The sequence below is a fragment of the Pongo pygmaeus genome, chromosome 10 (assembly GCF_028885625.2).
Source record: "Pongo pygmaeus isolate AG05252 chromosome 10, NHGRI_mPonPyg2-v2.0_pri, whole genome shotgun sequence".
Taxonomy (NCBI): domain Eukaryota; kingdom Metazoa; phylum Chordata; class Mammalia; order Primates; family Hominidae; genus Pongo; species Pongo pygmaeus.
In genome coordinates this window covers 120,293,865-120,320,289 of record NC_072383.2, presented here as the reverse complement: position 1 = coordinate 120,320,289, position 26,425 = coordinate 120,293,865, and the positions used below count along the sequence as shown (strand labels likewise).

Here is a 26,425-nt window from a genome sequence, read left to right as displayed (position 1 = left end):
GTTAGAGGCAGATGATGGCTCATTGATTGATTGAGATGATGGTTCATTGATTGGTTGATTGATTCATTCATTCATTTAGCACCTATGTCTTGAGCCCTTGATTGGTGCTGAGTACTGTGGTTTACAGTGGGGAGGAAACCAAAAGAGGTTCCTGCTCTCCTGGAGCATACACAGTGTATGGGGGAGACAGATATAAATCCAGTAATCACAGAAATAGATGGGAACTTGCAGCTGCAATGAGGCCCACAGTGCCCCAGAGCTGGTACTAGGGGAGGAGATTCGCCCAGTCAAGGTGGTTGGGGAAGGTGTTCTGAGCTGGGGTCTGAAGGCTGAGCAGGGTTACTTAGGTGAAGAAGACTGGGAGGGCTTTCCTGGCTGTGTGTAGTCGACTTGGGATGGTGGGGAGGGGCAGGGGACCTGTGGAAGGAAGACCAGTGGGGCTAGAACAGAGACAGTGAATTCAGGGTGGGTGTGGGGTGGGCCAGGCAGAACAGAGGGTCTGCATTTCCGGTAAGAACAGCTGGAATCCTCTCCCAGATTTTGAGCAGAGAGAAATGTGTTCAGGTTTGCATTCTGCAGGTCCTCCTGTTGCTATGGGGATTGGATGGCGTGGGGGCACATGAACATGAGGAGGCCACGGCATGGTGTGGAATTGGGAGTGACGGGCAGGGAGAGCGGAGGGGATGAGGGTCCAATCGGACATAGATATAGGAATGCAAAAGAGACTGCACTGGGTGACATAGATTTCAGTTTCATAATTAATGCCTACCTTGCCTTCCTGAGATACTCAGCATATTCTGCACTTTATTGAAAGATTCCTTTAAATAGTAAGCTCTATTAATATATTTAGGATCCTATCTAATTACCAAAAAAAAAAAAAAATTAGGCTCACACACTCCCAGTTTTTTTTTCTTTTTTTTAAACCATTGTCTGTCACTGTGCACACACTGCCAGTTTTCTAGGACCATTTGTCTTGGGGTCGAATTGTGTGGCAAATACATCTACGGACCCCGTCAGTGGCCATGGGAACTGGTTAGAGGATTTGAACCTCGTTAGGAAGGAAATTGTCATCTTGGAAATAGTCTATTTGTTTTGCTGAAAAGAATACTGATTTCAGTTAATAAGCAGGGTAAAAAAATCCCACCCCGATGAAGTCCTCCGGGATCATAGAACAGTTCCGTAGAATTTAATTAAAATGACATTGTTTCTAGAAATCATGGAGCTTTCATGCTGGAGGCCCTGGAGGGTAGAGATGGCTGTCAGCACACCTGAGGGAAGGACTGCAGTAGGGAAGAGAGAAGTGACACAGACACACGACTGCTTCCCCCACCCGGCTCCAGGACTTTTGGTGATGGGCTTAGGAATTTTTATTTTTTTAATTTTTATTTTTTTAGAGGGAGTCTCACTCTGTCGCCCAGGTTGGAGTGCAATGGCACGATCTCGGCTCACTGCAACCTCCACCTCCCAGGTTCAAACAATTCTCCTGCCTCAGCCTCCCAAGTAGCTGGGATTACAGGCACCCGCCACCACACCCAGCTAATTTTTGTATTTTTAGTAGAGACAGGGTTTCACCATGTTGGCTAGGCCAGTCTCGAACTCCTGACCTCAGGTGATCTGCCCGCCTTGGCATCCCAAAGTACTGGGATTACAGGCGTGAGCCACCACACCTGGCCGATTTTTTTCTGTTTTTTTTTGGGGACGGAGACTCACTGTGTTGCCCAGGCTGGAGTGCAGTGGTATGATCTCAGCTCACTGCAACCTCCACCTCCCAGGATCAAGTGCTTCTCCTGCCTCAGCCTCCCGAGTAGCTGGGACTACAGGTGTGCACCACCACGCCCGGCTAATGTTTATATTGGCTGGTCTTGAGCTCCTGACCTCAGGTGATCACCTGCCTTGGCTTCTCAAAGTGTAGGGATTACAGGTGTGAGCCCCCATGCCCGGCCAGGAAACTTTTTGTTTATTTGTTTTTTATTTTTTAGAGACAGAGTCTTGCTTTGTTGCCCAGGCTGCAGTGCAGTGTACAGTCCTAGCTTACTGTAGCCTCAAACTCCCAGGACTCCTCCTACCTCAGCCTCCTGAGTGATCCTCCTACCTCAGCCTTCTAAGTAGTTAGGACTATAGGTGTGTACCTGGCTTTTTTTTTTTTTTTTTTTGAGACAGGGTCTCTCTCTGTTGCCCAGGCTGGAGTGCAGTGGTGTGATTGTGGGTCGCTGCAACTTCCTCCTCCCAGGCTCAAGCAATCCTCCCTTCTCAGCCTCCCGAGCAGCTGGGACCATAGGCACACACCACCACACCTGGCTAATTTTGTTAGATATGGGGTTTCGCCATGTTGGCCCAGGCTGGTCTTGACCTCCTGGACTCAAGTGGTCCACCGACCTTGGTCTCCCAAAGTGCTGGGATTACAGGTGGGGTGTGCCACTACTCCAGGCCTAATTTTGTTGTTTTTTTTTTTTTAGACGGAGTTTCACTCTGTCGCCAGGCTGGAATGCAGTGGCATGATCTCAACTCACTGCAACCTCCGACTCCTTGGTTAAGTGATTCCCTCAGCCTCCTGAGTAGCTGGGATTACAGGCACACGCCACCATGCCCAGCTAATTTTTGTATTTTTAGTAGAGATGGGGTTTCACCATGTTGGCCAGGATGGTCTCGATCTCCTGACCTCGTGATCTGCCCGCCTTGACCTCCCAAAGTGCTGGGATTACAGGCATGAGCCACCAGGCCTGGCTGATCTTTTTAAAAATTAAAAAAAAATTTTTTTTAATTTGTAGAGATGGCAGCGGGGGGATCTCTCTGTGTTACCCAGGCTGGTCTTGAACTCCTGGCCTCAAGTGATCCAGATAGTTACAAATATGGGTGTGAGCCACCATGCCTGGCTGGCTTAGGACTCAGTGTTTTTCTTTTCTTTTTCTTTTTTCTTTTTTTTTTTGAGAAAGAGTTTCACTCTGTCACCCAGGCTGGAGTGCAGTGGTGAGATCTCAGCTTACTGTAACCTCCACCTCTGGGGTTCAAGCGATTCTCCTGCATCAGCCTCCCAAGTAGCTGGGATTACAGGCTCCTGCCATTACACCCAGCTAATTTTTATATTTTTAGTAGAGACAGGGGTTTTGCCACGTTGGCCAGGCTGGTCTTGAACTCCTGACCTCAAGTGATCTACCCGCCTCAGCCTCCCAAAGTGCTGGGATTACAGGCGTGACCCACTGCGCCGGGCCTCAGTGATTTTCAGTTGAGATACTTAAAAACGGGTAGGAGTAATAGGAGTGGAGTGGGGGTAGTTGCACCTTCACAGAGACAAAAGATTTGCAAGGAGTATGTTAATCTATTAGTTATCTTCTGTGCAAGACGTGATTCTATGTAGTAGTGGGTGGACTTCAGTGCAGAAAGCCAAGTCCCCGTTCTCGTGGAGCACACATTGTGGTGGGAAAAAAGAGACAGGAAAGCCAATGAGGGAATAATTTAGGAGGTTTAATGGTCATGGAGAAACACAAAGCAGGAAAAAGGATTGGGCTGAATGAATACTGAAGACAAGGTGCATCTCTGCCAATGGCCTTTTTCTTCATCTGTACCCTGCAGAAATGCATTGGATGTATAGAACCATCTGTCTTAGAAAATTCCTTAGAACCATATAGATAGTGACTGTTATTTGGGAGTATTCCTGCATTAGTTGCTTATTGCTGTATATTTATTCTAAAACTTCAGAGCTAAAGAAAAATTTTAGCAGCTTAAAACATCAAACATTATCTCACAGTTTCTTTGGTTCAGGAATCCAGGAACAACTGAGCTGGGTGGTTCTGGCTCAGGGTCTCTTATGAGCTTGTGTTAAGATGTAGGCCTTGGCCGTGTGTGGTGGCTTACGCCTGTTGTAATCACAGCACTTTGGGAGGCCAAGGAGGGTGGAGCGCTTGAGCCCAGGAGTTCAAGAGCAGCCTGGGCAACATAGTGAGAAATGTCGTGGTGGGGGGAATGATGTAGGCCTGGGCTGCGGTCAGCTGAAGGCTCTATGGGCTGGAAGATCCACTTCCAAGATGGCGCATCCCCATGGCTGTTGGCAGGAGGCCTCAGTTCTTTGCCACGCATAGCTCTCCATAGGGCTGCTTGAGTGTCCTCATGATATGGCAGTGGGTTCCCCATAGTGTAGTGCATGCTTCAAGAAACACCAAGGAGGAAGCCACAGTGCCGTTTATGACCTAATTTTGAAAGTCACATATTGTTTGCTCCTGTCATATTCTGTTAATTAAAAGTAAATCACTAAGTCCAGCTCATACTCAAGGGGAGGAGAATTTAGCTCTACCTCTTGAAGGGAGGTGTATCAAAGCATTTGTAGACATGTTTCAAAGCCTCCACAGTTGCCTAGTTCTATGACATGGGCTCACCTTTTTCACTTAGCACCGCTGGGTTCTGTGATAGATTCCAGAAATGGATTAGTGAGTCTCCTCCCCTCCTTTGCTCCTGTAGAATACAGGTTTGTAGAGATCAAGTTTCTTGGTGGAATGAAGATATGTTGTGGTCTGACAAGCAGTAAAGGAGCTCAAAAGCCCAGCAAAATGGGGACCCCACATAAAGCATGGGTTTGGCCCCCAGATAATTGATAGTTGAGTGCGTTTTCTTCCCTGTGTACTTTCTGGGGGTGGCAGGAGGAACTGGGGAAATTGCTGGGAGTGAGAACCTGACACACAGAGAAGAGGAAACAAAGGCACTGGGCTGGGCACATTTTGGGGCACATTTTGTGTACATTTTGGGGCTTCTGCTACTCTCTCATTCCAGCAAGCCTTTCTTTTTTTTTCTCTTTTATCTATAGGACTCTGCTTGATAAATAAAATTTCCCTCCCTCTCTCCCTCCCTCCCTCCTACCCTCCCTCCTTCTTTTTTTTTTTTTCTGAGACAGGGGCTGTCTCTGTTGCCAAGGCTTCAGTGCAGTGGCACAATCATAGCTCATTGCAGCCTCAGAGTCCTGGGCTCAAGGCATCCTCCTCCCTCCTTCTGGAGTAGCTGGGACTACATGTGTATGCCACTACCCCCTGGCTTATTTAATTATTTATTTATTTTGAGCAGAGTTTCACTCTTGTTGCCCAGGCTGGAGTGCAATGGCGCGATCTCTGCTCACCGCAACCTCCGCCTCCTGGGTTCAAGCGATTCTCCTGCCTCAGCCTCCTGAGTAGCTGGGATTACAGGCATGCGCCACCACGGCTGGCTAATTTTGTATTTTTAGTAGAGACAGGGTTTCTCCATGTTGGTCAGGCTGGTCTCAAACTCCCAACCTCAGGTGATCCACCCGCCTCGGCCTCCCAAAGTGCTGGGATTACAAACTCAAGCCACCGCACCTGGCCCATCCTCTTGAAGGGACTGTTTCTTCTTCTACAATGTAGGGATCCTACCATCTCTGCCCTGCCTTCTTCCCATGCTGTGGGGGAGACAGAGCCCACAGTGGATTGTGGAAGAGTGTTCACAGGTGGGCAAGATATTTGTCCATGTGGCTGCATTGGAATTCTGGCATCCTCTACTTTTTTTTTTTTTGAGACAGAGTCTCGCTCTGTTGCCCAGGCTGGAGTGAAGGTGGTGCGATCTCGGCTCACTGCAACCTCTGCCTCCTGGGTTCCAGTGATTCTCCTGCCTCAGCCTCCTGATTTAGCTGGGACTACAGTCATGCAACACCACACCTAGCTAATTTTTTTGGTATTTTTTTAGTAGAGACAGGGTTTCACCGTGTTGGCCAGGCTGGTCTTGAACTCCTGACCTCAAGTGATCTGCCTGCCTCGGCCTCCCAAAATGCTGGGATTATAGGTGTGAGCCACTGCACCTGGCCCTCATCCTCTACTTTTCAATTAACCCTCCTTCACATCTGTATGGGGATTTTATGTCTACATTGCACATTCACCCTTAACCTCAAGACCTACTCTCTCATCAGCCATGTTTGCTGGCATTATAAATGATCATCCCTGTGTAATATGTCAGATAGGGAAACCGGCCTGGCACAGGGAGGATGCTGTGGGCCATGCACTAGACCCCAGGCCTTTGGATTCCTGGCTTTTTCTCTCAACTGCTCTACCTTTAAAAGAGGAACAAAGAAAGCCAGCATTCCTGTGTGTATGGACCAAGGCACCGTGATAGACACTTGGCATGCATATCTCAATAATGGAGGCAGGGGTTACTATCCCCATTTTATAGACAAGGAAACTGAGGTTCATAGTGGTTCAATGCAGGTAATGAGTGAGTACAAGGTAGTAGGGTTAGGTGAGGTGCGGTGGCTCATGTCTGTGATCTCAGCACTTTAGGAGGTCCAGGTGGGTGGAGTGTTTGTGGCCAGGAGTTCGAGACCAGCCTGGCCAATACAGCAAAACCCCATCTGTACTAAAAATACAAAAATCAGCCGGGTGTAGTGGTGTGCACCTGGAGTCCCAGCTACTTGGGAAGCTGAGGCATGAGAATCGCTTAAACTCGGGAGACGGAAGTTGCAGTGAGCTGATATCATGCCACTCCACTCCAGCTTGGGCAAAAGAGCAAAACTGTCTTAAAAAACAAACAAACAAACAAACAAACAAACAAACACATTAGGGGCTGGTGAGGCTTGTGGATAACTGAGAAATTCCTTTAAAAATGAAAAAAAAAAAACTGCTGGCCAAACCAAGTGCTTCTGGGGCCTGGTGTGACCCATGAAGACACCAGTTAGAGGCCCCTGATTAGTGGGACTCTGAGTTCCAGAAAGGGGGAAGATCAGTCCAATGTCACAGAGCCCAGTGAAGTAATTATAGGGTTGCTGCAGGGTGCTACGGTTACACAGATGAATCGGATATGGTCCCTGCCATCAAGGAGCTGAGGCATTTGTGACTAAAAATACAATTCTCTCATGTGGATAGCCTGGTCCAGCCATCAGGACTGTCTCCTCTCGTAGCTCATTTAATGCCACATCTTTCTTTCTTTCCTTCTTTTTCTTTCTTTCTTTCTTTTTCTCTTTCTGTCTGTCTTTCTTTCTTTCTTTTTCTTTCTTTCTTTTCTTTCTTTCCTTTCTTTCTTTCTTTCTTTCTTTCTTTCTTTCTTTCTTTCTTTCTTTCTTTCCTTCTTTCCTTCTTTCCTTCTTTCCTTCTTTCCTTCTTTCCTTTTTTCCTTCTTCCTTTCTTCCTTTCTTCCTCTCTTTCTCTTTTCTTTTCTTTTCTTCTTTGGGGAGAGGGTCTCCTATGTCACCCAGGCTGGAGTGCAGTGGCGCAGTTATGATTCATGGCAGCCTTGACCTCGTGAGGTGAAGCAATCCTCCCACCCCAGCCTCCCTGGTAGCTGGGACTACAGGCGCGCACCATTATGTTGGATGTCTTAGGGGTGAAACGAGATCACGCATGTAAACAGCTATTATTATTATTAGCACTTGGTAATTAGAACCTGTTAATTAATATTGCTCAGTAGTCCTGGTGGCTGGGGTTTGGAGAAAGAATGGAGAGGCTGGAATCTGCCCCTGCAGAGGCCATGGGACCATTTCCAGCCCCCTCGTGGTTTGGGAGAAGGGTGTGGGACAGTGTGGGAGGAAGGACTCTGGTGACCTTGAGTGTGGGACTTCTGATTTGAGCGGGATAACCTGCAGCTGGAGGTTAGTGGTGAGGTTTGGCTGTAACCTCTGGACTCCTCCTAGAGTTGAGGTGTGTCAGGTAGACCAATGAGGGGAAAGCTGAGGGACTGGGAGACAGGCTGCCTGGGTGAGCACTGCCTCTGATAGGCTGGTGACTCGAACTGGAGGCTGGACCCGAACTCGAGGCTGGAGTCACAAGCCTCCCTGTTCTTATCTGAAAACAGGAAGAATCTTGGGAATGACTTTTTAGGGTTGTTGTGAAGTTTGGATTAAGTAATCCAGGTACCATAGTTTGGATGATGCGGTGAATATGTATTTATCTCAAAGGAGTCTCTCAACCGTGCTATGATGTAGGGTACACAGTCACTAAGCCACCAGGCTGGGGAAGGGGTGGTAAAAGAACATCTTAGAATGCAGAATTGAACTTCAGTGCCTAGCAGTGAGGATGCTTTTCAGAGAAGGGAAGTGAGTTGCTTAAGGTCACACAGCGCGTGGGCTTTGGTGTTAGAGCGGCTTCCCCCTTCTCAGCGCTACCATACTCCGGATCCCACTCTCCCCGCAGCCCCTAGCTCGGGTCCTTTCTATGGCTGTATCTGGAGGGGCACATCTTAGGAAGGTGGCTTTGCTGGCCGTCACCCGCTATGGAACACGGGGCGCAGTGGGTGGGGAGAGCCAGCCCTGCACCCCCACCGGCCGGGCGAGGGGCGTCTCCTGGCGCCGGCCCGCGCTGCTTCCAGGTCGCCCCGCGGCCTCCCTCCGCCTCCCTGGCGGCCCCGCGCCGCGGGTGTTCAGTTTCAGCGCGGGCATGAGCGCAGGCAGCGCCGGGCTCCCCGCGGAAGGAAGGCAGCGAGCGGGGGCCCCGCGTCCTCGGCCGGGGCCTGGCAGCGCCGTGGAGGGGGCTCGGCTCGCGTTGCCGCCGGGAGCCGGGCCGGGCGCGCGTCGAGCCTCCGCAGCCGAAGGGGACGCCCGGGAGCCGAAGGGGACGCCCGGGAGCCGCCGTCGCCGCCGCCGAGGGTAACCGCGGGCCGCGCTGCCCGGGCGCCCCCTCCTTTGTGGCGCTGCGCGGGGCGGGTGTGGGTGGCCTCCCGCCCGCGGGCTACAGGGCCGGCGTCGCGGAGCCGCTCTTTGTGTCTCCCGGGGTCGGGTGCGAGTGTGCGGCACGCTCTTGGCACCTCCCGTGCCCCTCGGGTGTCAGCGTTCCGGGGCCTCTCCCGGCCCTTTCCCCACGGGGACGCCTCCCGAGCCACCAGGGGAGTTACGCCAAGTTGGAGGGAAAAAGGTGGGGCGGGGCCGCCCCGCCTCCGCAGCCCCCAGGCAGCGCCCCAAAGTTGGTGCTGCAGGTGCAGCGACCCTCCTGCCGCCCTCCTTCCCGGCTGGCCCGGCCGTGGCAGGCGGGAACCCCCAAGGGCTCGGTTCGGGGGCTCCCGATGATCTGCCGCCAACTTGGAGGGTGCCTTGCTGCACAGAAGCCACCTGAGCTGGGGGCGGCCGGGGGCGGCCGAGGCCCAGGCGGAAGCCGGGCTAGCCGGTTGGCCGTGGGGAGAGCTTAGCGGCCGTGGCACCGAGCCGGGGTGCCCATGTGACTGCGGTGTGCTTGGGAAGAGGAAGCTGCAGAGGTCAGTGCAAAGGCGTCACGCCAGAGCGAGCGAGCAAACCAGCCAGGGGGGAGCCCCTGAGCCAGCGCGGGGCGGGAGCGGGGGTGGCCTGTCGCTGCAGGGGCCGGACAAAGCCGTGCTGTCCCAGCCACCCTGGCTCCCCTAATGCCTGCGATCGCGGAGTGGGAGGGGCGGCCAGGCTTGGCGGCCAGGAAATGAGGGACACCGGGAGGAGGGGCCTCTCCAGGAGAGGCAGGTCTGGAAGAGGCGGCCCCAGCCCCCCGAGGGGCCTCTGGATGCTGGAGGGTGACCCAGAGGGCAGATCAGACACAGACTCAACTTGGAGAACTTTCCCTGCACACTGCAGCCAGCTTGCAGCTATTCTTTTCTGCACGTGCTGGGGAGGTCGGGGTTGCGGGGAGCTGGAGGATGGCAGGATGGGGGTGACCTGGTTAGCCAGGCAGCCCTGGGGCCCACAGCCCAAGAGGCAAGCTCCTGTCCTCTCCTCTCTGCTGTGGGTACCCGCGGGCATCCAGCTGCCGACAGGAGAAGCACGTTCTCCGGGCTCCGCCCCGCACATACTTAGATTGTTTTCCCTAGACTGTGTTCAGCTGAGGCCTGGAGGGGGTGGAAACCAAGGTTAGATTAAAAAAAGAAAAAAGAAAAAAAACCCAAGACGAAGAGATGGTTTTAGGGAAATGAAGACTAATATTTTGAAGTGGTGCTTAGAGAGAAGAGGCCAGTGTGGTCCGTGGGGGTGGGGTGGGTGAGGGCTTCAGGATCCCCCCTTTCCTTGGAGAGAAGTGGATCACCCAGGCCGTCAGGCGGGGAACCCGCTGGGCCCAGCCGGCCTACAGGTGAGGACGGTGTGGAGCCCAGACTCGGGACTTTGACCACCCCATTGCCAGCTCCGCAGCCCGCGCCTGTCTTCGTGACAGCCTGCGTCCTGTGCTGTCAACTACACCCCTCCGATGGGGTTGCTAGGCAGCGGGGCTCTGATGTACTGGAAGGCCTTCTGATTTGTCAGCCTCCTGCAGACACATGGTTAAGGCTCCTTCCAGCCTATGGGGAGGAGGGACGCGGGCACGCCGCCTGCATACTGCTGAGCCCCCGGTCCACCTGAAAGCGAGGTGCAAAAGGCAGCCAGAGGGAGGGGGCACCAGGAGCCCTCCGCCTTCTAACCAGCTCAGCCCCACTCCCCGCATTATCTCCACTCGTGCCGGCGCGCTGCTGGCTCCTCCCTGTCCGTCCCCGCCCCATTCCTTCCCTCTTCCCCAAACCATGGAAAGGCAAAGTGCAGCGGGGAAAAGAGGTCAGTGGGGTAAGCATGTGTTGCGGGCTCCGGAGGTGCCAAGGTGCATGGGCGTGAGCGGTGGGGAGGCTGCCCATCCGTGCCACCTGGGGCTCTTGTGGGAAGGGGCAAGTGGCAGGGAGGGGTCCCTGGCACCGTCATGTGCCAGGCCTGGACTTGGAAGCCTTCTCTGTGCCCCCTCCTCCTTAAGCTCTGCCCCACTCCTAAGAGGGCAGCAGATGAGGGAGGAGGGGAGCCCTGGGTGTTTCTGCAAGGAAGGGTGGGCTCTCCAGCCCTCCATAGCACTGAGAAGGGGATGGCTGCTGGCCATCCTGCTTCCCCTGGATTCACTCCCCCGCCCCAGCCTCCAAGGTCCAAGTTCTTCCTCCTCCTTCTCTTCCTCTGTGCGTGGCCACCACCCCCAATTTAATTTCTCTTAAATTCTTTACTTGTTTATAACAGCCTTACTGAGACATAATTCACAGACCGTTCACCCATGTAAAAGTGTACAATTCAACGGATTTTAGTATGTTCACAGAGTTTTGCAATCACAGTTAATTTTAGAACATTTTCATCACCCCAGAATGAAACCCTGTACCCATTAGCAGTCATTCCCCATTGTCCTGCCCCCCAGCCCCTGACACCCACTAGTCTGCTTTCTGTCTCTATAGATTTGTCTACTCTGCACGTTTTGTATACGTGGGACCAGACACCGCGTGGTCTTTTGGGGCTGGAACCCCCCCTTACTTTTCTAGCTGCATTGCTTACTTGGCAATCAATTGCAGTTTTGTTTTTTTTGGTTTTTGTGTGTGGTTTTTTTTTTTTGGTCATTTAACTTTCCCTGTTCATTGCTTCTTTAGGAGTGTCGCATAGTTAGGGGCAGGGGTCTTCTGCATTCTTATGCATTTCTCTCAAGGCCAAAGCTGGCTTGGGGCTGGACCTCTGGTTGAATGAATGAGGAGATGAATGGGGACTGGTAATTGGCAAGCTGTGCAGGTGGTTTACAACTGAATTCCAGGGGGCCCAGCTGCTACAAAGGGGGCTGGCAGCTTGGGAGAACTGCAGGTATCCAAGCTGTGAAGGAGCAGAGAGGAAGCCTCTAACTGGGGGAGGGCAGAGGTGGGGTAAAGGTAGAAACCCACCCAGTTGGGAACCTGTAAAGTGGTCTGTGGGTTGCCACTTCTCACAAGAACCTGAAAACAAGTATATCGCTCCCAGCCTCTGGGGTAGGTAGGCGACCAGTGCTTGAGATTTGTCACCTGATCACAGGGGCTTCCCCCGTGGGGAACTCCGATTACATTTGGATTTTTAAAGAAGAAAAAAAGAAAATTCCCCAGCGTCAGCGTTTATAAAAGGGCGCCAGTTCAGGACCTCTGAAGTCCTTTGCTTACGTCTTGTGATTTAGATCTTGACTTGTGTTCTGTCTCCCTGCCTCTGTGCTGCAGGTACTGTCTGATGAGCGTGAAAGGTTGTTTCACCGACTTCCACATCGACTTTGGAGGCACTTCCGTTTGGTACCATGTTTTCCGGGGTGGGAAGGTGAGTTTCAGTTGCCTTTAACTTTCTATGCATCTCTAGCTGTTTGTGTGGGGAGGGGCTCACTTACCTTTCCCCCTCCTCCCACCTCCCTTCTCCAACCAGCCCTGCCCCAGGAGTACTTTAAGGATTACTTTTTTTTTTTTTTTTTTTTGAGATGGAGTCTCGCTCTGTCGCCCAGGCTGGAGTGCAGTGGTGCAATCTCGGCTCACTGCAAGCTCTGCCTCCTGGGTTCACGCCATTCTCCTGCCTCAGCCTCCTGAGTAGCTGGGACTACAGGTGCCTGCTACCACGCCCTGCTAATTTTTTGTATTTTTAGTAGAGACGGCGTTTCACCGTGTTGGCCAGGATGGTCTTGATCTCCTGACCTCGTGATCCGCCCGCCTTGGCCTCCCAAAGTGCTGGGATTACAGGCGTGAGCCACCGCGCCCAGCTTTTTTTTTTTTTTAATTATTATTTTTTTTAAGAGAAAGGGTCTTGCTCTGTCACCCAGGGTGGAGTGCAGTGGCGAAATCACAGCTCACTGTAGCCTCCACCTCCTGGGCTCAAGCGATCTTCCCACCTCAGCTCCCGAGTAGGTGGGACTTGTTCTCAAAGTCCTGGGCTCATGTGATCCTCTCGTCTTGGCCTTCCAAAGTGCTGGGATTGTAGGCGTGGGCCATGGCTCCTGGCCCAGGGTCGCTTCTTTCCCTAGAACCACCTCCTCCTTCTGGAGGGCAAGGTCAAGTTCAGCCCTTTTACATCACGTCTAGTCACCCATGCAGGCCTGCTCCACTCACCCAGTCTGGTGTTCTAAGCCCCTTGGGCCAGATTTGAAGCTTGAGTTTGGCTCGAGAACGTCCAGCATTCATCTTCCCTGCCTGTCATCTCAGCTCCTGCCCTGGGACCTTTTCACTTCAAAGTCTAGTTGCCAGCACCACCTGCCTCTAGGAACATGTTGCACTGGGGACAGAATGCTAAGGGTGCTCCCTGTGTCTGCTTTTGTTGCGTGTCCACGTGGGGATGTGGGTGTCCTTGATGGAGGTGGGTGCTTCTTGAAAATACGCCTGTGCCACCCTGCTTGGCTGGGTCTGCATGTGCGTTTGTTTTAACTGAACGTGTTGGAAGAAATTCTGGGAGGAAGTCAACCCACTTGATTCCAGATGTTTTTCCTCCTCCTCCAAAGTATGCACAAGCTGGGTTTATTTACTGGGCTATTTTATCTTACAACTTAGGAAATTCCCTTCCTCTCCTTCCCCCATCTCCTAGACAAGCCTGTGGTTCGGGAGAAAGCATGTCCCACCCAGTCCAGGAAGGAATCCCATCCTGGGATTTCAGCAGGAATGGAGGTTCCCTGAAGGTGGGCACAGCCCTTCCTGCCTCTCCAGAGGCTCTATGGACCTGGCCTTGCAGAGAGTCCAGAGGGATGGATCTGCCATCTCTCCACACCCCCCACCCCACACACAGCTTGTCTCGCCCCCCTCCCCTTCCCCCAGGCAGGTGGGGCCCTCTCTCTGGGTCTCGTCTGGGCCTGGGTCTCCAGCTGACTGCCTGTGTTTTCTCCCAAGATTTTTTGGCTGATTCCTCCAACGCTGCACAATTTGGCGCTGTACGAGGAGTGGGTGCTGTCAGGCAAACAGAGTGACATCTTTCTGGGAGACCGTGTGGAACGATGCCAAAGAATTGAGCTGAAGCAGGGCTACACATTTTTCATCCCTTCTGGTAGGTTCCAGGGGCTCTTTCTGGACTCCCTGAGTCTCCTGCGGCCTGAGCCAGGGTTTGAGGCCCCCTGAGGGTTGCTCTGGGCCTGGTGGGTTTGACAGGCCATTGGCAGTCCCCGAGGGGAGCCAGCCGTGGGCTGGAGGGAAAAGCCGTGCAGTTTTCCCCTCACATCCCACCTGTATCTACCACCTACGGGCTGGAATTCTCTCTCCCTTGGAGAAGGCCTTGGGCCCTCTCAGGGGAGACTCAAATGCCTGTGCAGGACTTCCTCTGGAGATTGTGTGTTGGGTAATGGGGGTGGGTTTGCCCTGAGGCAGGGTCTGGGGAAGGGCTTTGCACGGCCTCAGGCGGAATTCTGGATCTGCCACTTAGGGGCTGTGACTTCACTTCTTCGTGCCTCGGTATTCCCATCTGTAAAATGGGATTAAGATTTCCCCAGGGTGGTCATGAGGGCTGAGTGAGTTAAGATCTCCTTGCCTCCAGTTCACTGGAGATGGACTAAGGGCTTTTGGCTGGTTCCTGGCTCAGTCACTAGTAGATGTGGCTGATGACCTAGGTGTCAGGGAATTATCTCTTAGGTTGCATTAATGGAAGCATTCTACCTAGGATGAGGGAGGTGATAGTCCTGCTGTGTAGAGGGAGGGGTTCAGGCCACACATAGGAGTTGTGCTTTTTTTTTTTTTTTTTTTGAGATAGTCTTGCTCTGTCACCCAGGCTAGGGTGCAGTGGCGTGATCTTGGTTCACTGCAACCTTCACCTCCCGGGTTCTCCCAAGTCTCAGCCTCCCAAGTCTCAGCCTCCCAAGTAGCTGGGATTACAGACGTGTGCCAACATGCCCAGCTAATTTTTGTATTTTTAGTAGAGATGGGGTTTTGCCATGTTGTCCCGGCTGGTCTCCAACTCCGGGCCTCAAAGAGTTCTCCCTCCTTGGCCTCCCAAAGTGCTAGGATTACAGATGTGAGCCACACCGCACCTAGCCTGTAGGAAGGAGGTTTTGTTCCTCTTGGTCATTGTACTTTGGAGGTTAAATCAACCTGAAGTGGGGTGTGAGTGTGTCTGGAAACCACATCAGGTGAGATGCGTTTGAAGGAGGAATTGGGTTGCTTTACATGAGGAAGTGAAGGCATATGGTAACTGCAGTCAGCCAGGTGAAGGATTGTCTCCTGAAAGGAGTATAGCCGAGTGGTGTTGGAATAACTTGCTCTGTTAGGTATTGAGCTCCCTGTCACTGGAGGCATACAAGTAGAAAGTAGATATGGATGACTCAAGGTGCTTGCAGAGAATCTACAACTGAGTGGAAGCTTGGACCAGAGGATAGGAGTATCCTTTGAGGCCACTAAGATGTTTCTGAGAGTTGGGCTAGAAACTGGTCTTAGGTCTGGACATCAAGCACTAGTGGTGGTTGTAGTAGCAGTTCCTGCTATGGGGATGGGGCCTCCAACACCTGGGTGCTTCTAGAAAGTTGGGCAGAAACTGGAGACTTCCCTATTAGGGAGATTTGGGATTTGGAAGTGGCAGGGTTTAGTGTAGGGATGACTTTGTTACCATGGCCCCAGGTCTGTCCTCAGACCTGCTTGGCTCAGGGAAGGGACCGACCCCTGCTTGGGATGGAAGGGAACTGCACTTGGTGGTCAGTGTTTATGGGGGACACCCTGGCAGATGTGGAGTAGTGGAGACTCGGGAAGGAGGTGGTATCCTCCTTCTAAGCTGTGCTCAATCCACTCTGCAGGTGTTGCTGGATTGGCCCTCGATTCAAAGGCTGGCTGGAAGGCTCTTGGCCTTGCTGCTGACTCTGCGACGTTAGCTGGTCTCTTCCTGTCTCTGCACCTCAGCTCTCTCTACAATGGGGGTGGGGTGGAGCTGAACTCTGGGACCCTCAAGTTCCCTCCCAACCCCATCCTCTGAGCCTAGCAGGCCTTAAGTCTCTCTGTCCAGGCCTTATGCAGAGCTGGGAGGTGGCTCATCACTTTTCCCCTGTGTGGGATGGCGTGGGTGTTGATGTTGGTGACTTAAGCAAGCTGAGGGAGGTCTTGAGAAGCCGTGGCAGCAGGGGTGTGGGCGTGGCTGTCTATTGAAGGCAGGAAGAGGAAATGTGCATTTGAGTTGCTGCAAGCAGGAGTCCAGTTAGGTCCTGGCAAAGACTTCTGGCCTGAAGGGTCATGCATTGAGATACCAGGATTTTTTTCCCTGGAGTTTTGGGAAGTAGAAAAGGGACAGTTGGAATTTGCCACCCTCTGAGATACAGGGGTGGGGTAGGGTGGGAGGGAGGGTGCAGCATAGTTCAGCGGTTCCCAGCCATTGATTTCATGGACCAGTGAAAAAAAACTTAGGAACAGATACAGAGATGCCAACTTGTAATTTTGCTAAAGATGGGTGTTAAGATCAACAAACCCCATGGTCTATTCTGACACTAAAAAAGTTACAAGTATAAAATGTCAGAATAAAGGATAGTACTTTAACTTTGATAGTTTTTCTCATTCTGTTTCCAACCAGTGAAAACTAAAGGACCAGAGACTGGGGTCCACTGACCTAGCTTAGTATTTTTTTTTTTTTTTTTTTTTTGAGATGGAATCTTGCTCTGTCGCCCAGGCTGGAGTGCAGTGGTGCGATCTTGGCTCACTGCAAGCTCCGCCTCCCGGGTTCACGCCATTCTCCTGCCTCAGCTTCCCGAATAGCTGGGACCACAGGCACCTGCCACCATGCCTGGATAATTTTTTGTGTTTTTAGTAGAGACTCATTTTCACTGTGTTAGCCAGGATGGTCTTGATCTCCTGTCCTCATGATCTGCCCACCTTGGCCTCCCAAAGTGCTGGGATTACAGGCATGAGCCACTGCGCCTGGCCTTTTTTTTTTTTTTTTTGAGACGGAGTCTTGCTCTGTCGCCAGGCTGGAGCATGGTGGTGCAATCTTGGCTCACTGCAACCTCCGCCTCCCGGGTTCAAGCGATTCTCCTGCCTCAGCCTCCCCAGTAGCTGAGATTACAGGTACATGCCACCATGCCCGGCTAATTTTTGTATTTTTAGTAGCAACGGGGTTTTGCCATGTTGTCCAGGCAGGTCTCGAACTCCTAGGCTCAAGTGATCCACCCGCCTCAGCTTCCCAAAATGCTGGGATTACAGACATGAGCCACCGCGCCCAGCCCCTAGATGAGTATTTTAGGTCCTCCCCAGGCCTGGGGATTCTTTCCAGCATTCACACCCTCTGAGCCACATACAGACACACATCTGAGATTCGTGGTACTTGATTTGTGGCTTTGAGGAGAGAGTCTTGGGAAACCCAGGAAGGGTTTGCAGCTCCTTGGATGGGAGTTTTTCTGTATTGAAGCAGAGAATCAAATTCTGGCATTTCCCACCTCTGACCTGAGTTTTCATTGCCACAGTGTAACCTTAGGCACCTCTCCTCCTGCCACACTGACCTCACGCCTCCCAGTCCGTGGTTCATGGAGTCTTCAGTTCTCTGAAAGCTCACAGGATGCTGATGGTTTAGGAAGACTTTCATCATAAAGGGATGCTGGATTTTGTCAAATGCTTTTTCTGTGTCTATTCAGATGATCATGTGACTTTTTTATTTTTAATTCTGTTTATGTGGGGTATCACATTTATCGACATGTGTATGTTAAACCATCCCTGGTATGAAACCCACTCGATCATGGAGGGATTATCTTGTTGATGTGCTGTTGCATTTAGTTAGCTAGTATTTTGTTGAGGTTTTTTGCATCTATGTTAATCAGGGATATTGGTCTTTAGTTTTCTTTATTTGTTATGTCCTTTCCTGGTTTGGGTATTAGGGTGATACTGGCTTCATAGAATGATTCAGAGAGGATTCTCTCTTTCCCTGTCTTTTGGAATAGTGTCAACAGGATTGGTACCAAGTCATCTTTGTTTTGTTTTGTTTTTTTGAGACAGAGTTTCACTCTTGTCACCCAAGCTGGAGTGCAGTGGCGCGATCTTGGCTCACTGTAACCTCTGCCTCCCAGGTTCAAGCGATTCTCCAGCCTGAGACTCTCAAGTAGCTGGGATTACAGGCATGTGCCACCACGCCTGGCTAATTTTTGTATTTTTAGTAGAGATAGGGTTTCACCATGTTGCCCAGGCTGGTCTCAAACTCCTCACCTCAGGTGATCTGCCTGCCTTGCCAAGTCATCTTTGAATGTCTGATAGAATTCAGCTATGAATCCAAGGAAGACCTTATTTATTTATTTATTTATTATTTTTTCATTTTTTTGGGACAGAGTCTTACCCTGTTGCCTAGACTGGAGTGCACTGGGCATGATCTCGACTCACTGCAACCTCCACCTCCCAAAGTTTAAGCAATTCTCATGCTTCAGCCTCCTGAGTAGCTGGGATTACAAGCGTACGCTACCGGGCCCGGCTAATTTTTGTATTTTTAGTGGAGATGGGGTTTTTCCATGTTGATCAACCTGGTCTCAAATTCCTGGCCTCAAGTGATCCTGCTGCCTCAGCCTCCCAAAGTGCTGGGATTACAGGCATAAGCCACAGCGCCCGGCTGCCAAGGAAGATTTTAAATGGCGCTATTCTTCAGGCTTTATTCTTAGGTAACCTAGGAGAGCTGCCTGGAAGAGGAAGACTGTTGAAGGTGACTGAGGAGTAGAATGACCTGCAGAAAGGGGTTTGAGCTTGCCCTGCCGAGCTGGCCATACCTTGATGAGGCAGAGGAGGTGAGAATACAGCGTCAGGGTCAGGACATCAAGGCCACAGTCAGCAGTGCCTAGGGGTCACCAGGTATTAGCCTTTTAATAATCAGTAAGGAAAGCTGGAAGTGGAAGTCACTCCCGGGGAATAGGAGGTTGGAAACTTTAAGTACCTGGGGTGAACCAGGTGATGTCTTTTTCCTCCAACTCAACCCGGCCTATGGGAGCATCCTGGCCACATTTGCGGGCTCGGCCTCCCCACTCTGGCTGTGCCAGCCTAGGTGAGCTATATTTAACAATTATAAGCAATGAACATTTACAAATTTTATTTTATTTTATTGACTCAGGGTCTTACTTTGTTGCCCAGGCTGGAGTAGCATGGCTTGATCCAGTGAACATTTTGTATACATTATTTATCTTCTCTGCAAACATTTATGGAAAAATTTAATATTCCCCACTTTTTTTTTTTTGAGATGGAGTCTCGCTCTATTGCCCAGACTGAAGTGCAGTGGCGTGATCTCAGCTCACTGCAAGCTCTGCCTCCCGGGTTCACGCCATTCTCCTGCTTCAGCCTCCCGAGTAGCTGGGACTACAGGCACCTGCCACCACGCCCGGCTAACTTTTTTTGTATTTTTAGTAGAGATGGGGTTTCACCGTGTTAGCCAGGATGGTCTCGATCTCCTGACCTCGTGATCCGCCCTCCTCGGCCTCCCAAAGTGCTGGGATTACAGGTGTGAGCCACCGTGCCCGGCCTCCCCACCTTTTTTTAAAAAAATATATTTTTAGGCTGGGCGCAGTGGCTCACGCCAGTAATCCCAGCACTTTGGGAGGCCAAGGTGGGCAGATCAGGAGATTGAGACCATCCTGGCTAACACGGTGAAACCCTGTCTCTACTAAAAATACAAAAAAAAAAAAAAATTATCCGGGTGTGGTGGCAGGTGCCTACGTAGTATCAGCTACTCAGGAGGCTGAGGCAGGAGAATGGCATGAACACAGGAGGCAGAGCTTGCAGTGAGCCGAGATCACGCCACTGCACTCCAGCCTGGGCGACAGAGCGAGACTCCGTCTCAAAAAAAAAAAAAGTATTTAATTTTTGAGACAGAGTTTTGCTCTTGTTGCCGAGGCTGGAGTGCAATGGCACGATCTTGGCTCACTGCAACCTCCGCCTCCTGGGTTCAAGTGATTCTCCTGCCTCAGCCTCCTGAGTAGCTGAGATTACAAGCAAGCACCACCACGCCCAGCTAATTTTTGTAGTTTTAGTAGAGACGTGGTTTCACCATGTTGCCCAGGCTGGTCTTGAACTCCTGACCTCAGGTGATAGGCCTGCCTCGGCCTCCCCAAGTGCTGGGAGTACAGGTGTGAGCCACTGCGCCCGGCTTAAAAAATTTTTAAATTTTGTTTTAGAGACATAGTCTTGCTCTTTTGCCCAGACTGGAGTGCAATGTTGTGATCACAGCTCATTGCAGCGTTGCCTTGACCTCCTGGGCTTAAACAATCGTCCTATCACAGCCTCTAGAGTAGCTGGGATTACAGGCATGTGACACCATTTTTTTTTTAAACAAATAAAGCAAATACCTAAGGCCCAAGATCTCACAGTGACCAGGTCAGAGCAAGAACCCAGGTGTGCCTACTTTGAAAACACATATTCCTAAGTATACCTACCTTGGACCCCAGTAGCTTGGGAGTCAGGAGACTTGGGATCACCCCAGTAGCTTGGGAGTCAGGAGACTTGGGATCTGGTCCTCCTTCTTGACTCTTGACTATGTGAGAACTATTTGCTCATTTAACAAACTTTTTTTTTTTCCCTGAGGCAGAGTCTTGCTCTGTCACCCAGGCTGGAGGTCAATGGCGCAATATTGGCTCACTGCAACTTCTGCCTCCTGGGTTCAAGTGATTCTCCTGCCTCAGCCTCCTGAGTAGCTGGGATTACAGGTGTGTGCCACCACACCCAGCTAATTTTTTCTATTTTTAGTAGAGACAGGGTTTCATCATGTTGGCTAGGCTGGTCTCAAACTCCTGATTTCAAGTGATCCGCCTGCCTTGGCCTCCCAAAGTGCTGGGATTACAGGTGTGAGCTACCAGTCTTGGCTTCATTTAACAAACTTTCTTAAGGGCCCACTTGGTTCCAGATGATGTAGGGGGCCTTGGAGGGGACATAAGACAGATCCCCTCCCTCCTGAGTGCAGCATGTCCAGCCAGGTGGCAGAGGCCAGTATGGGGACCTTATTTGTCATATAAGTGGGGATGGCAGTGGCTGGGGAAGACCCAGGGATCTGTGACTTGGGCTGGCCTAAAGTTATTTCCCATGCTTGCATTCTAGAAAGAACCACTGAAGACCCAAATATCATGATAGCCCCAGGTATTTCTTACACTCCAGCAAGTCTGATAAGCAATTCCTTAATGGTGTCACGTGGTTGGGCCTCAGACGATCCATCTGTCAAATGGGTCTAAAGCAGGGAAGGGGACTGGACGGGTTGGGGCCGTGGGAAACTGGGCAGTACCTGCTCAGCCAGGCCAGCTAGGGCCAGGTGGGAATCCAGACCTTCCTATTTTTCTAGGGGGAAGGCAGCATTTCAGATTGTCATATGGAATGTACTGGCGTGGCATGGTGGCTCATGCCTGTAATCCCAGCACTTAGCACTTTGGGAGGCTGAGGCGGGCGTATCACCTGAGGCTGGGAGTTAGAGACCGGCTTGGCCAACATGGTAAAACCTCGTCTCTACTAAAAATTTCCGTGCCTGTGATTCCAGCTACTCAGGAGGCTGAGGCAGGAGAATGGCTTGAACCTGGGAGGTGGAGGTTTCAGTGAGCCAAGATGGCACCACTGCACTCCAGCCTGGGTGACACAGTAAGACTCTGTCTCAAAAAAACGAAAAACCAACAAAACAACAACAAAAGAAATATCCCCATTTTTAAACACGGGGTGGCGTGAAGTAATTGGCCCCTGGTCCCAACTATGAGGTCCTTGAAGGGAGAGTATCCTTACTTCATGTCAGCAGCCACAGGGTCGTTCCTGATCCTGGCCCGGCGCAGGGAGTTCACTGATGTCGGTGAGAGAAGCCAGGGTCCGGTTGGGTTGTGGGCGTCTGTGAGGTGCCCCTTGCCCAGTTCTGAGACCTCTGGCTTTATTCCTGCCAAAGCCGCAGAGGTGGAAGCAGATGTGGGTGGGGCCTTTGGATTCTGAGTCCTGAGCGTCTTGGTTGTGGGTGAGCCCCACGTGCCCCCGCTGCCCTTCTTGGGCCCCCTCAGGTCCCAGAGAATGTGCTGTTTTGTGGATCACTGGCTTCCCATCCATGACTGCATCTGTCCCTGGTCGCTTGGCCTGAATAGCCTTGTTTATTGCCTTCATATTGTCGATGACTCTGGCTGGAAGCAGGAGGCAGATGCCAGCGTTCCTAGCCCAGGCAGCAGCCTGGGAACACCGGCTCTCATGCTTCCTGGGCTGTCGAGAGGCCATCGGAGGGCGGGTACGGATGGGGCCCACAAACACTGTTATTTCCATGCCTCCTTCCTGAGGGAGGCGTGTGGGTAATGAAGCAGATGTGAGCAGAGCTGGGGGAGGGACGCAGTGGCGGCTAATCCGGGGGTGGCTGCCTGACCCACCCTTGAGGCCCTGGCTGGGAAGGGGAGTGGGTAAAAGCTTCTAGAATCCCTTGAGTGTCTGGGCATGCAGATCCCCTGCCCCCTCCTTGCAGCAGCAGCTCTCCTCTGTGTTCTTCTTTCCTCACGCGTCAGGGCAACAGATGTAAGTCAGGTGCGTTGGCCTCTGCACCTGCCAGGAGAACAGGGAGAGTCCAGGGCTGGGAAAGCCAGATGCACGTGGGCACCATCCTCTACCAGAGCCCTTGTGATCGACTGAGACGACCACAGATACCAATGCCAATTGCTTATATGGATTCAGGACTCCCTCACCAAGTTCCCCAGAAGGGAGGGGAGTGGAGGGGACAGGATGGAACCCCAGTCCCTGGACTTGGGCTTTCTGCAGGGAGGGAGGTGGGCTTGTGGGGCCATATAAGATGCACCTGCCTGTGCATCGCATGACCCGGTGGTCCCGAGTCCCAATCTTAGGAAATGTTGCTAGGATAACGGGGATGGCGACAATAACAGCATTCAATAGCATGGTTCCACTTGGTGGAAACATGGAAATGTTGAGGTCAGCCTGCAGGCAGCAGAGGCAGGAGACTGAAGCGGATGTGGAGACAGAGGCTCTTTCAGGGCGGCAGCCATGCTTCTGTGCAGAGGAGGGTGAAGGTTGTTGGGTGGGAAGCTGGGGAGCTGGACGGCTGCTTGCAACCACACAGAGCAGCTGCCTTTCATGGCTCACGCCAGAGACCCGGGGAGCCAGGCACAGAATGAGGTTCCCTAAAGCAAAGCCCTCGTGCCTGTACCCGGCAGCATTGGGCTCTGGTGATGAGCTTTCCCTTGCTCTTCCCTGAGGATGGCCAGCTCTGTTCCACACGTTGCCCTGGTGGGAAGGGCCAGCGGCTGAGTGTCCACTGTAGATGCCAGCAGTGGCCTCGCAGTCTGTGCTGTCTTCCAGGCAGGAGCGTTGCTCCCAGCAGCGGTGACCACCCATGATCCAGGGCTGGCGTGTTTCATTGGAGGACAGAGACTGGAACCGCTCGGGCTTGGGGGGCAGAGGCAGTCACTGTAATTTTCCTCAGAGCAAAAGAATAAAGTGCATGGCCGGGAGAGGAGGGGACAGCGGCCTCCAGGGCCAGGCCCTTCAAGGTGCAGGGTCTTGGGGCACCGCCACCCTTCCCTCTGCTGCACCCTTCCCCCAGCCGACCCTCCTCTGTCCTTCACTGTGAGTTGCTCCGCCTCTGCCCGCCCTTGTCCTTATTTCTCTCTGCGTTTCTCCTTTTGCCTCCCCTCTGTATTTCCCAGCCTGTCCCCCGGGACTTGCAGGCCTGTGCAGAACCTTTGATGCAGCAGCAGCTGTGCAGCGTGGTGGCTAAAAACGGAGCTGCTGTCGCTTGCCAGCTGTGACTCGTTCAGCAAGTGGCTTCCCCCTTTGTGCCCTCAGTTTCAGCATCTGTGAATTGGGGTTGATTCTCCTCCTGCTCATCCCCTTGCCCCACGCTGTGTGACCCGGCAGCCAGGAGCCACACACATGTCACCTGAGCACTTGCAGTATGGCCACTGTGAATTGCAGTGCAGTAGCTGTGTGTCCCAGTGAATGAGGGGCTTTATCCCAGCCTTCATGGACCATGCGGAGCCCAACTTCCTGGGCTCAAAATCCTGATAGGTGACTTCATTTTTCTGTGCCTCACTTTCCTCATCCGTAATTTTTGTTGTTGTTTTTGGCTCTATCTCCCAGGCTGGAGTGCAGTGGCGCAATCTTGGCTCACTGCAACCTTCACCTCCCGGGTTCAAGCAATTCTCATGCCTCCGCCTCCCAAGTAGCTGGGACTACAGGCATGTGCCACCACGCCTGGCTAATTTTTGTATTTTTAGTGGAGACAGGGTTTCGCCATATTGGCCAGGCTGGTCTCAAACTCCTGACCTCAGGTGATCCTCCCGCCTCGGTCTTCCAAAGTGCTGGGATTATAGGCATGAGCCACCGTGCCTGGCCCTCATCTGTAAATTGAGGTTGAATATAGTATATACTTTTTTTTTTTTTTTTTTTTTTGAGACAGAGTTTCACTCTTATTGCCCAGGCTGGAGTGCAATGGCGCGATCTCGGCTCACTGCAACCTCGCCTCCTGGGTTCAAGCGATTCCCCTGCCTCAGCCTCCTGAGTAGCTGGGATTACAGGCATGCACCAACACGCCTGGCTGATTTTTTATTTTTAATAGAGAAAGGGTTTCTCCATGTTGGTCAGGCTGGTCTCGAACTCCCGACCTCAGGTGATCTGCCCGCCTCGGCCTCCCAAAGTGCTGGGATTACAGGCATGAGCCACCGCACCCGGCCACGAATATAGTATATACTTTTTAGGGATTTCATGAGAATTAATGAGTTAAGGCCCGGAAAGCCCTTAGACCACTCTGCCTGGCACAAGGTAGGCCCTCTATTATCGTTTTTTCTTTTTTTTTCTTTTTGAGATGGTCATCTCTGTTACTCAGGCTGGAGTGCAGGGGTGTGATCACAGCTCACTGACGCCTCAACCTCTGGAGCTCAAGTGATCCTCCCACCTCAGCCTCCTGAGTAGTTGGGACCACAGGTGTGCACCACCATGCCCTGCTATTTATTTAATTTTTTTTAGAGATGAGGTATTACTATATTGTCCAGGCTGATCTCAAACTCCTGAGCTCAAGCGATCTTCCCGCCTCAGCCTCCCAAAGTGCTGGGATCACAGAGGTGCACACCACTACACCTGACCCTGCCTCCATTTCCCTTGTGATGGTGACTGTGTCTGGCTCCAGGCTGGGAGCCGGGAGAGATGAAAAACTGCGGCTCCCAGCTGTGAGAAGCTGCAGGAGAGACTTACCAGCAGCCTGTGGGGCAGAGTGGAGGGCAGAGCTGAGGGGGACATGCAGGCGTTGTGTGACCAAGGAGACCACATGGAAAGGGGCCTGGGCGGAGTTTGATGACAAGAAGATGGACTTGGGTGGAGGAAAGTGCTTGGGTCCTGCAGCTCTGGCAAGACGTCACTCCTGCGTCATGGTTCTGAGCCATCCTTTGTGACCCCTCTGGGATGGTGAGGAAAGACTCTGGACACATGTGCCACCTGGGAGGGGAGGCGAGGCTCCATGGCCCGCGTAGAGGTGGGGAAAGGGCCTGCCTCTCTGCTGGCCATTGCAGCCAGGTCCCCAGAGGAAGCTTTTGTCATCACAGTCCTCAAGAAGTGGGGGCTGATCTGCAGCTTCCCAGCTCGTGACTTGAGCCAGGCAGTGGCTGCTCGAGGCTACAGGTCTGAGTCCTCTTGGCAGCCCAGGCCTGGGCGTTCTGCAGCAGGCATTGCTGGGCGCCGCTGCCCCAGGCCCTGGCTGCTCTTCTCCACTCTCTGCGCCCTCCTGCACGCTCGCTCTCCCTCCCTGCAGCCTTGTGAGGTGTGGGAGCCCACAGGGGCCAGCGGCTCATCTTCTCCTTGCCCTTTCCACCCCAGGTTGGATCCATGCTGTCTACACCCCTGTAGACTCTTTGGTGTTCGGCGGAAACATCCTGCACAGCTTTAACGTGCCCATGCAGCTGCGGATCTACGAGATCGAGGACAGGACACGGGTAAGGAGGTTCCCTTCTCTCCTCGCATGTGCGCCCGGCCCCTGAGCTCTGCCGGTGCTCGGTGTGTGGGACAGGTCATGCTGAAGTCCTCCACGGTTCCCCTCTCCCCCCTGCACCCTCTCTCAAGCTGGCTTCAGTCCTGGTTCTGCAGGGCAGGGGGCAGGGGAATGCCTGTGGGAGCCCCACCCGGAGGCCCTGGAGTTTCTGTTCACCTCCAGGTTGGGGGCAGCCAAAACCCCCTTGGGTGGAAGAGGAAGTGTCTCTGAGAAAGCACCCTGAGATTTCAGGGACCCTGCCTCTTCCTCCTTCTCACGTGGAGAAAGTGGTGTGAGGGATTAGGGGGATTTGGTCGCTGTTGTTTGGAGGATGGGTGTGGACCTTGGAAGGGCCTGGCCTGGTCTGAGGTCAGGTCTTGGCTATGTGTTCTCCCAGGGACCCCAGATCTGACTGAGGAGAGGCCCTGAGGAAGCCAGTGCCTGAGTCCCTCTGGGTACTGTCTCTGAGCTAGTCTCCATGTCTGCTGGGGACGTCTCTAGTTTCCTGGGGCCGAGGCTTTTCTCTGCTCTTGACGGACAGTGCTAGTTTCCCAGACGTCAAGTTCCCCTCACTCACCCCATGTCCTGCGACCAAGGGCGGAGGCTTAGGTAACTGATGTGTGTCCTTCGCTCCACAAGTGTCCCCTGAAAAGGACAAGTGGCTTGAACTTGCCACGGCCTTTCTTGTGCTAGGACTTGATCACATGTCCCCAGGCACGTAAGGCAGGTCCCAAACTGGGCCAAAACTGAAGACTTGGGGCCGGGCGCGGTGGCTCACTCCTGTAATCCTAGCACTTTGGGAGGCCGAGGTGGGTGGATCACTTGAGGTCAGGAGTTTGAGACCAGCCTGGCCAACATGATGAAACCCTATCTTTACCAAAAATACAAAAAAGCTGGGCG

The 26,425-nt window shown here is 52.5% G+C and overlaps 1 protein-coding gene across 1 annotated transcript in view; it reads left to right on the top strand.

Moving 5' to 3' along the window:
- KDM2B (lysine demethylase 2B) overlaps positions 1-26,425 on the top strand; it is a 153,250-nt gene that overhangs the window by 34,342 nt on the left and 92,483 nt on the right. The window contains 3 exon segments of the mRNA XM_054443917.2: positions 11,884-11,977; positions 13,522-13,675; positions 25,375-25,490. Of these exon segments, the coding sequence (XP_054299892.1) occupies positions 11,884-11,977; positions 13,522-13,675; positions 25,375-25,490 (364 nt within the window).